This window comes from Spermophilus citellus, assembly GCF_964194105.1.
Source record: "Spermophilus citellus genome assembly, chromosome: 2".
Classification (NCBI taxonomy): Eukaryota; Metazoa; Chordata; class Mammalia; order Rodentia; family Sciuridae; genus Spermophilus; species Spermophilus citellus.
Genome location: NC_138183.1, coordinates 38,154,720 through 38,166,390, shown reverse-complemented (window position 1 = coordinate 38,166,390; position 11,671 = coordinate 38,154,720). Strand labels below are relative to the sequence as shown.

The 11,671-nt window shown below is 42.6% G+C and overlaps 1 protein-coding gene across 1 annotated transcript; it reads left to right on the top strand.

Annotated features, from left to right (window-relative positions):
* Positions 1–886: 886 nt before the first annotated feature.
* On the top strand, positions 887–5,382 carry SPATA31G1 (SPATA31 subfamily G member 1; the record flags this gene model as incomplete). The annotated part of the gene is made up of 2 exons (XM_081280190.1): positions 887–1,075; positions 1,472–5,382. The coding sequence occupies 2 exons, from the start codon at positions 887–889 to the stop codon at positions 4,892–4,894; spliced, it is 3,612 nt and encodes a 1,203-aa protein (XP_081136316.1). The 3' UTR covers positions 4,895–5,382.
* Positions 5,383–11,671: the final 6,289 nt, after the last annotated feature.

Sequence of the window (11,671 nt, the reverse complement as noted above, 5' to 3'; positions counted from 1 at the left end):
CTCTTAAAATAAATAAATAAATAAATAAAATAAAAAAGAGCTGGAGGTATAGCTCAATAGAGTGGTAGAGTACTCCTGGGTTCAATCCCAAGTACCAAAAAAAAAGATGAAATGAGGCTTGTCATCAGGAACCTTAAAAGAAATAAAAAGCTGAGGCAGGAGCATGGCAAGCTCAAGGCCAGATTCAGCAATTTAGCGACACCCTTTCTCAAAATAAAAAGTAAAAAAGATTGGGGAAGACTGGGGTTGTAGCTCAGTGGTAGAGTGCTTGCCTAACATGGGTGAGGTACTGAGTTCAATCCTCAGCACCACATTAAGACAAATAAATAAAATAAAGGTTAACTTTTTTTTTAAAAAGTAAATTAAAAAAAAGGGAGGGGACTGGGGATTTAGCTCAGTAGTAAGCATCTCTGGGTTCAATCCCCAGTAAGTAAGGAAGAAAATTTAAATACAGCATATACTAGATACCAGGTATTATTCTAAGCACATGTATTTATTCATTTAATCCTCAAAAAGAAACTATAATAAGTAATAATATTATCCCCATTTTATAGATGAGAAAACTGAGGTACTAAAAAATTAAACAGTTTGAGGTTTCTCAGGTAGGATGTCACAGTTAGGATTTGAATATGGTAGTTTCATGCTAGAATCCATGTCCTTATTCATAATACCTAAGGCATATTGACAAAAGGGGATCACCCAGATTGCCCTGTATATAGAGATAATTTTTTTACCCTAAATTCAGAAAGAAGGCTGTTAGGTCTCATCCCATATGGGGGATGGGAATTCTTTGTTCTGTGATGCAATGATGACCTCAGAGTAAACTGCCATTAGGCTGAGGAAAATGCAATGGCTGCAAGAAGACCTGCCTTGGGTTAAGGGAGAAATGGGTATTCTCTGGGGTCAGCTGACCCAAGCTCTGACTTGCAGACACTGTGGCAGCAGCTGCCTTCAGAGTCCAGGGAATCTGGTGATACTATGCTTGTTCATGGTTTGGCAGTTCCGGAGATGGTGGTACCTTGGGAGCTGGCAACAGCTTCAGCCCTGGTGCTCTGGGGACATCATGCAAGGCAAGGTGGGTGACTTCTGAACATGGAAGTGCAGCTCGATTAATAACTATTGACACTACATGTGAGGTTAGGTGAGGAATCACTAGTATGTGTGTGGCCCCAGATGGATGATGATAAACCCTAGATTTGAGGCTGAATGTCCATTGACATGAGATTTGAAGCCTGATGAATGATCACTGACTCCAGATGTAGGGTTATCTGAGGAAATGGAGATCTCAAAATGAGGACTCATAACTTTTAACACTGGATGAGGAATTGGGTGAGTGACTACTAACCACATATGTGGGACCAGATGAGTTAACTGTTCACTCTTCATGTAGAGCAGAAACTGAGGACTTCATGACACAGCTTGTATCTTCAAGAAGGCTTTGTGTCTGATAATATCTTTCTCTACTCCCTAGGGCCTACCCCTTCTGGACTTCTTTGGCTCACGGAGGCAAAAATCAGAGGAGGAAGAGGAAGAAGAGGGGGAAGAAATGGAAGAAGGAAAAAAGGAAGAAAAGTCATCATCTATGAATTCCTTGAAATCACATTCTCCTACCAAAGATGATCCCATTGGAGAGCAAGGCAGCCAAGCCCCACCCAAGCCACCCTATTGTTCCAAGAGCCTCCCCAAGGCCACAGGGACACCAGAACAAATACTCACATCACCCACAAACCCCTTCAGATCCTTCCCTACCTTCCAGATCCTGACCAACCTGCCTGTGAAGAACAAGACAACATTGGGGGGCTGCCTGCAGCAGAGAAAAAGCCAGCTATTCTGGGGTCTCCCTGCTCTGCACAGTGAGTCCTTGGACACCATCTTCCTGAGCCCAGATGGCCCCTCCTCCCTGAAGCTATCTGTTTGTCCTTCTATTTTCTTCAACAAGCTTGCCTTCCTGTCTAGGTATAACTTGCTGCTTCCCCATTATCTTTCCCCAACCCAGCTTCTTACTCATGAAGCTCATACAACAGAATATTTGGAAAGAATGACCTCTAATCCTCAGTTAGTTCCATCTCCATCCTCCCCTCCTGTCCCATCATCATCCCTCCACCTTAAGCCCTTGCCTATGAATCACAAGCAAGTCTTATCTGGTGCTAAGGCACACACACAGTGGCTTGCACAGCATAAAGAGGTTCCTTGGATCTCTGGGGATCAAGTGCTACACCCACAGTCTGAACTCCAAAGAATCAGAACCTCCAAGTTCTCATCCTCATCCGAGGCCTGGTGGGGGGTGCCAAGGGACTTCAGCCTCCATCAACCCAACCCAGAGTCACTCTCTACCTCTCTTCTCTATGCCTCTAGACCTTTGGAAGTCCTAACTAGATTTGAGGCCCCATGTAGGACTATGGGACAAACTGAGAACCTGAAAGCCTCTGAGCCAGCAATGTCAGCTCCTAGCCCAACCCTAGCTTCCCTGACAGAACTCCATTCAGCTAGCCCCATAATAGGCCTGACTAGATCTAAGTCCCTCTGGGAAACCACAGAGCTAAAAGAGAACTATCAGATCTCTGAGCCCCCAAACCTGGCCTTTTACCGAACTACAACACCCATGATGGAAGCTCAAGGAACTAGCCCTCCAGGAGTTGCACCTCAATATGAAGCTCAGTGGGGAACCACAGGCCATAAAGACAGCCCCCAAGTTTCTGAACCCCCAAGACCAGCCTCCTGTCAACCCCCCGTTTCTCTGTCAGGACCCCAAAAAGTAAGCCCTAAACGAGGACTATCTAGGCCTAAGGACTTCTGGGGAACCATGGGATACAGAGAGAATCCTCAAGTCACTAAATCTCCAATGCCAGCCCCTTGCCCTCCTCTAGACTCCCTGTCACAACTCGATAAAAACAGTGTCCTAGAAGACCTATCTGGATATGAGCCACAGTTGAGATGCACAGAAAACTCAGGAAATCCCTGGGCCTTTGAACCTCCATGTGTGGACCTCCGGCCAAGACTCTCTGAAAGCAGTTCTGCATATGTCCCCTCCGGACAAAAGACTCCATTGAGGGGCATGCAGAGTAGAGAAGATTTGGGGGTTTCTGCAGACCCAGTTTCATCTCCCAGGCTTCCCTCAGCCTCTCTGATGGAATCTTTAGTAATGAGCTTCCAGGAAGTCCTGTTGGAGTCCAAAGCTTTGCAGGAGACCAAGGGGCAAAGAGAGAATCTCTGGGTGTCTGATACCCTAGACCCTACCCATACAACATCTCCAACCCCCTTTATAGAACTATACAAAATCAAAACTGTGAATGGCCTCCCTAGATCAGAAGCTACATGGAAGGACATGGAGCATTCCAGAAATTCCTGGGATTCTGAGCCCCCATCTCTTGCCTCTGGCCCACTCTCAACTCTTGTACTAAAGCCCCTCAGAGATAGCTCCGTGGAAATCCTATTTGGTTCTGAAGTTAGATGTGGGGACACACAAAGAAAAAATAACTCTTGGGCCTCTGAGCTTCCAGCTCGCAGCATACCCCAAGATCTGCATGGAGCCAGTCCCCTAGGAGTTCTGTCTGACTCTGAACCTATTAGGGAGAACATGGAGCAGAAAGAAAACTGTTATGTTTCTGTAGTTTGGGGCCCCAACCTACCCACAAACTCTCTTTCCAAGTCCCCAAAAAATGAGCCTTTTGGAGACCAATGCAAATATAAGCTTGTGAGGGAAGAAGTGAGAGAGAGAGAGAACTGTGGGGTCACTCAGCTCCCAGCCCTCAGCTCTCTCTCTGCTCCTCTACAAGAACCACATACTGACCTTGAATTTATGTGCAGAAATGTGCAACCGAGGGAGGCTCCCCAGGGTCCCAGCCCACCAGTAGTGGATCCCCTGCATCCAATATCCTGGCCTCCCAACCTAGCTGAAGCTCAAAAGATTGAGCCCACCCAGCCTAGCCTACAGAAAGGAGAGATGTTCTCAGGAGCTAAGGCAGAGGCCCCATCCTCCCAAGATAAGGCTATCCCAGAAATGCTCACTGACCCTGGGATCCATGCCTGGCAATGGAGTAGAGAGTTAGAACTCAAGCTGAAGAAACTGCAGCAGAGCCCATCTTTCAGCTCCCCTGTCCTGAGTTCCATAACTCTAGACTCCTGGGGACTCTCTTCCTGCCCACCACAGCAAACTAATTCCCCAAATCTACACTCCCACTCTTTAAGTTGTAATCCCCCTAAAGTTCAGAGCACACTGTCTCAGTCTGTCCAGTCCTCCCACTGTCACCACACCAACTCCTCTTTCCTGCCTCAGCCAGGAAAGAAAACTTCTGGCAGAGTAGAAAAGTCTCAGAAAAAGGAGAGAATAAAAGATAAGATGGTAGCCCAAGTCTCACCCCAGGGGCCACATAGTCAAATGCAGGCTGGTGAGAACTGTCTAGGTGTGGGAAAGCTATCCAACCCTGGGGTTCTAGCCTCAGGTAAAAGACAAGCCAAAGCTGCAGCCCTATCTTCAGCCAAAAAGAAAGAGAGTCTCAGAAAATTCAAATCAGGAGAATGTGAAAGAGGGAATGCAAGACTGGGTTCATCCACACTCACAGGGAAGAGCCACCCTGCCCAGGCCTGCAGACTAGCAGAGGCCCTTGTAAGCAGATTTCCCCGAAGGTCTCAGAGCAGGGGCCAGAGCTCTCAATGCACTGCTCTCCCTCACCAGCTTCTGCCCAAGGCTACAGGTCCCCAGAATCAACGAAGTTCAGGGCGAGTAGCTGGTGACATTCAGAACCCTCGTCACTGTGAACACTGTCCTTGGGTGCACATGGAGAAGAATCTTCCATCCCCCACACCCCAGGTTCCCCGAACCAGGGGTGTTCTAAGAGTCTTAGACAAATTTCTGGGTATCCATGGAACCCTGCCCACTAAATCCTGTCAATAGAGAAAAAAACTGGTAGTACTGCCACCCAGTATCTCATAACCTATAGTCAACCTATAGTTGGAGGGTGAGGAGAAAATCTAATAAACTAGCTGACCTAGACAAATCCTACTCATGTCTTCTTTGGAGTCAAGGTTACTGGAATATCAATTCCTTACTAGCTTCTGCTGCTGCCATATTCCCTCAGGATCAGTTCCCAGAAGCAAAGAACTCAGCATTCTGCAGACTCTTTTCCAGATTTCACAGATGACCACATCTGTTATACACACATCTCTACCGAGTGAGGATATAGGGCCAGGAAAATACAGCATAATGCTGCCCTTTAAGAAAAATACTTCACAACAAGTGAACATAAAATATATCCATGAGCACTAGCCTGAGTCTAGGAAGTTGTTCTTGGTCCTGGGTATGGTTCCCTTCTTCATCCACTTGACCCACAATTTATCCAATAATAAATTTATCATTTCTTCTCAGCCCTGCTCCTTTCTCCCTGTGTCAGCTCATCCATCCCCAAGGCCACCAAAAAAAAAAACTTTTTCACATTTAATAACCATCAGGATTTTTCTTCTATAGTTACTAACTTGTTCACAGCCCTCTCCTATTTTCCTATTGCACAGTTGTTTGAATACTACATTGTCTTTATTCTGTTGCTCTAATAATCACCAAAAAATAAGAAATTTTGTCAGAATTCTATCTGATGTGTCTCACAGGGCTAAAATCAAGGAGTTAGCTAGGCATGGTGGTGCATGCCTATAATCCCAGTGGCTCAGGAAGCTGAGGCAGGAGGATCACAAGTTAAAAGCCAGCCTCAGCAACTTAATGACTCTAAGCAATTTAGTGAGACTAAAAAAAAATTTTAAAAGAGGGGGTGGGGAAGCTAGGGATGTGGCTTACTGGTTAATCACCCTTGGGTTCAATCCCTGGATCAAAAAAGGGGCAGGGCCCATGGGGGTGGGGGATGGGTGGTCAGCAGGGCTGCATTTCTTTCTGTAGGATGTAGCTAGGATTCATTCCTTCACTTTCCCAGGCTCTAGAGGCCTGACTACTGGCCCCCCCCCCCACCCTTCCTCTATCTTCAAAGGTAATAGAGGAAAGTCGTTGCATTATTTTGGCCTCTTTTGTCTCCCACTTCGATTTAAAAGACCCCTGTGATTAGAGAGTCCAGGATACTCTTCCTACCTTTATATGTAAGGTAATATATTCACAGATTCTAGGGATTGGGATGTGGACATCTTGGGAAGACATTATCTTACCTACCAGAGTTATTAACTCAACCTGTTCATGTATGATACAAATATTTTTCCCTATCTGTAGCTTCCCATCACCTAATTTTGCTTATACTGTCTTTTTCTATACCAAAGTTTAAAAGTCTTATGTAGCCAGGCATGGTGGTTCATCCCAGCAGCTTGGGAGGCTGAGGCAGTAGTATCACAAATTCAAAGGTAGCCTCAGCAACCTAGCGAGGCTCTAAGCAACTTACACAGTCTCAAAAAATAAAAAGGGCTAGGGATGTAGCTCAATGTTGAGTGCCCCTGGGTTCAATCCCTGATACCAAAAATAACAATAATTTCTATGTAATTAAATCTACCAACACTGTCCTTTACAGCCTTTCTAAAACACTTTCTTCTGAAACTTTCATAGTTTATTTTCAATTGTTGATGGGCTTTATTGTCTTTATTTTTATGTGGTGCTGAGTATCGCAAACCACACATGTTAGGTGAGCACACTACCACTGAGCCCAAGCCCCACTTTCAGAATAGTTTTGTAATATTTATGTTAGATTGTTAATCATAATTTTTAGTGTGATATAAAGTGAAAACCTAACTTTCCCCATAATGATGTCCAATTTTACCAATAACAATTTTTGATTCTTATTTTTGGTAACAGGGACTGAACCCAGAGACACTCAACCACTGAGCCACATCCAAACTTTTTATTTTTTAATTTTAAAACAGGGTCTCACAAAGTTGCTGAGGATGGGTTTGAACTTGTGATCCTCCTGCCTTAGCACCCTAAGCCTCTGGGATTACAGGTGTGCACCACTGTGCCCAGCCTCCAATAACATTTTTTTTAAAGCACAATGACTTGAGCCCGTTCCACTAAGTGTGCCATATTATAAAATAATGATTATTTTTAAGTATCTGAGCTTCAGATACAGAGTCAATGGCTTACTAATATGATCATATTCAACTTGAATATTTTTTTTCTTTTTTTCCTCCAATGTACACAGTTCTATTGAAAGAGACTATATCATCCAAATACCTGAGCCAGAAACTTGTCATTCTTAACTCCTCTATTGCCCTTCTCCCTGATCCATCATCAAATTATATCATAAAATGCATTTCAAATCCATCTTCACCTCATTTCCACCACTCTTAGTCCAGTTATCATTTCTCACCAAATTAGTTGTCATATTACTTTTAATCCATCCTCCACATGGGCTATAGTTCAACTGACTCCATTTTTTTCAAGTAGATGCCGTAAGTTTGAGCAAAGTGACATACAGATGCAACTTCTAGACTGGGTATATTGGTCAAACTAGTTGTCACATTTGGTTACTTGGGAAAATCTCAATATAGTATGAGTATTAGACTGATTCCTAACTACCACCAGAAAATTTATGAGGGAAAGGTGGTACTTACCAACTTAAAAAAGTTATCAAGTAGTATGATCTCACTTTAGCTTTAAAAATGCATAGACACATGTTTACACACACACATACAAAAAGATTTAAGAGTTAAGATCATAATATCTCTGGCTATTAGAAATAGTAATTTTTTTTTTTTTTTGGCTAGGCATGGAGGCACATGCCTGAAATTCCAGCAACTCGGGAGGCTGAGGCAGCAGAATCACAAATTCAAAGCCAGCCTCAGCAATTTAGCAAGGCCCTTAAGTGCTTCACAAAACTACATCTCAAAATAAAAAATTAAAAGAGCTGAGGACATGACTCAATGATTAAGCATCCCCAGGATCAATCCCTGGTATCCCCAAAAACAAAAAAATTATCATCTGGGTACAATAGCACATGCCTGTAATCCCAGCTACTCAGGAGACTGAGGCAGGAAAATTGCAAGTTCAAGGCCAGCCTTAGCAATACAGCAAGATCCTGTCTCAAAATTTAAAAACAAAACAAAACAAAAGGGCTGGGGATAACACTGGTAAAACAACCCCTGTGTACTTCAATCAGTTCCACCCCTGCCAATAGAAAGTGGAATTGTCTATACAAAACAATGAGCATGCGGATATTGTACTGTATATCTGGAAACAGGTTTTTTACAATAAAAGGGGAAGGGCAAATTAATATCACAATCTGATAATCACTTCCCTAAATTTATCATACCTTTAGTTCACTTCTATTCACAACATGGTTCCTGATCTCTTCAAATTCATTCCAGTATTCCCTTGTTATTCTATCCTGCTACTTAAGCATGTCCTGCTTTCTACCCTATGCCTTTTGCTCTAAGTGCTCTCCCTTTCTCTTCTCCTTAACACTAGTTTACCACCATCAAGGACTAGCTCATACTACCTCCAGAGCCTGCTTATTATTTTGTCATGGTATGGTTTTCCTTGCTTACAACCTTATTAACGGCACACTTTTCTGAGAGTATAGATTAATTTTGTTTTAAAGATTATGTTTTTAATATTTTTTTAAAGAGAGAGAGAGAGAGGAGAGAGAGAGAGAGAGAGAGAGAGAGAGAGAGAATTTTTTAATTATTTTTTTTTTTTTTTTAGTTCTCGGCGGACACAACATCTTTGTTGGTATGTGGTGCTGAGGATCGAACCCGGGCTGCACGCATGCCAGGCGAGCGCGCTACCGCTTGAGCCACATCCCCAGCCCTAATATTTTTTTTAGTTGATGATAGACCTTTATTTATTTATATGCAGTGCTGAGAATCAAACCCAGTGCCTCACACATGCCAGGCAAATACACTACCGCTGAGCCCCAGCCCAAGCCCCAAGAGTATGGCTTTAAAGAAACTGAAGCTATGTAAGATAAAAAGTCCAAACTACCAAACCAGTGCTCTTTACATTCTACAATATTCACTCCAATTTGTATATTTTATTTGAAAATTTAACAGCACTCAGAAGCTACATGATGTTGCTCTGCTTCCTCATTAAAATCCCTGTTCTATTTCATATTGTCCAAACCTATCTATAGAGTCTGAGTCTTGCTGGCAAAGGGCAGAGTTGAAGAACATTCCCTTCCACTACTATGGTCTCAAAACAATGTAATTTTGAATTTCCACTTGACATGGCAACAGTTAATGTCTATGCTTCTCTAAAGAGCCTTATGAAAAGTTCAAATCCTATATTCTTAAGTTTTTTAAAGGTCTCCAAAGGGGTAGGAAAGGCTTACAAACCACTTAACATTTGTCCACAGTTCAGCTGAACTAATGTTTGGCAGGCCTGTGTTCTTTATGGGCACTGAGTATATAGTGGATCATCAGAGCAATTTATATCTTAGACCCAAATACATTGTAAAATGTTAGTTTTACAGTTCCACCTTTGCCTCTATAGTATATTGTTGGTTCTGTGATCTATTTGATGCCATAATCTTGGTCAAAACAATCCTCTACTCATAGCACTTATCCTATGGAAAGAAGTGCTTAGGGGCTGGGGTTGTGGCTCAAGTGATATTGAGTGCTTGCCTAGCACACATGAGGCACTGGGTTCGATCCTCAGCACCACACTAAGATAAAGATATTGTATCCACCTAAAATTAAAAAATAAATATTTTTTTAAAAAAGTGCTTAGCTAGTTAAGATCAAATTCCAGTTTTCTTGCCAGGCATGGTGGTACATGCCTCTAATCTCAGCTACTCAGAAGGCTAAGGCAGAAGGATCACCAAGTTCAAGGCCAGCCTAGGAAATTCATCTTTTGTCCCAAAGGGCTGGGGATATAGCTAAGTGGTAGAATGCTTGACTAACATTCATAAATGTTAAATCAATCCCCAGTATCAGTAATAATAATTTCTTTCTTTTTTTGGGGGGGGGGGTCATGCTGGGGATTGTACCCAGGATGCGCCTCGTGCATTCGAGGCAAGCATTCTACCAAATGAACTATATCCCCAGCCCTCCAATTTTTTTGAGAACACAGGAGTAAGAAGTGGGGCTGGAATGGACTGCCTACACAATTTGCTTCTTGAAATTTCAAGTATGCAGGCTTCTGTAGGTGCAAGTTGACGGAACAGCCATTCATATTACTTTCTACAGTTTTGGAAGCATTTTCAATCCTTGTACCAGCTTGAGACCCCAAAATAAGCACTTCAATCTACAACTACACTGCTTCAAACACGAGTGCTAGAATTAGCAGCAGGTCTCCTGAGTACAAGTCTTCTCTTGGTTTTTCCTAAAGAATCTACAGAGGGGGCTGAGGTTATAGAACCCAGCACCACCACCACAAAAAAAAAAAAAAAAAAAAAAAAAGGAAAAGGAAAAGCAGAGGGTGCACAGAGAATATTCACTGATGTTGTTCAGTGAGTACCGGTCTAATCCCAGTACCACAAACAAAAAAAACCTTTCCCAAAATAGCCTTGTCTTTGGCCCTCATTGAGGTCAGGCTGCCAACTCTCAGAGATGACAGTGTCAAAAGTCAGAGCAGAAAAAAAGACTGTTGGCTAACCATGAGAAATACACCTAAATGAGAAGACTAGTAAGCTAAGGAGGACTAGTAACATTTAGTGAAGAAATCATCAAAGAAAATAAGGAATAGTCAATTCAAATTCCACCAGTGCAAAAATATCTACTCACAGCAAAAGTTTCAGAGATGTCCCAATTTAAAAATGATTTGTATGTAAAACCAGATAGAGGCTGGGTGCACACCTGTTAATCCCAGCAACTCCAAAGGCTGAGACAGGAGGATTCAAAGATTGCTTCAGCAACTGAGTGAGGCCCTAAGCAACTTAGTGAGAACTTGTCTCAAAATAAATAATATATATATATATATAAATAAAAAAATTTATATATAAATAAAATATATTTATATATAAATAAAAGGCTGGGGGTGTAGCTCAGTAGTAGAGAGCGAGTTCAATCCCCAGTACCACCCAAAAAAAAAAAAAAAAAAAAAAGTGGGGGAAAAGCAGAGGGGGCACAGAGAATATTCAAAAGCAGACATAAGATTACTATACTTAGGGCTGGGGATGTGGCTCAAGCGGTAGCGCGCTCGCCTGGCATGCATGCAGCCTGGGTTCGATCCTCAGCACCACATACAAAGATGTTGTGTCCACCAAAAACTAAAAAATAAATATTAAAATTCTCTCTCTCTTAAAAAAAAAAAAAAAAGATTACTATACTTTTACAACCCTAAGATTTTTAGAGAATACTTTCAAATCTAGTTCTTGGTCAAGATAAGGTGGCTCTGGGCTGGGGTTGTAGCACAGTGGTGGAGTGCTTGCCTAGCATGTGTGAAGCACTAGATTCGATTCTCAGTGCCACATAAAAAATATTGGGTCCATCTACAACTAAAACTATTAAAAAAAAATAAGATAAGGGGGCTCTACAGGCCTAGCCTTACCATCCACACCAAATATTTAGGTAGAAAGATGCCACATTCTCCACAGATGCAGCTCCATCAGGCTGCTCCTCTTCCACGGCAAATCTATCCAGTGATAACTGCAGATACACAGTGAGCCAGCAGGAGATATCATACCAATGTTCATTAGTCAGAAAAGGGTGCGATCTTACCTCCAGCACTTCATTGGAATTGTGCCTTGTCAATGAGGGGTAGCCCAAGGCCCTTCCCAGAAAAAGAAGCAGGCACAAGGGCCAGGACTCAAGC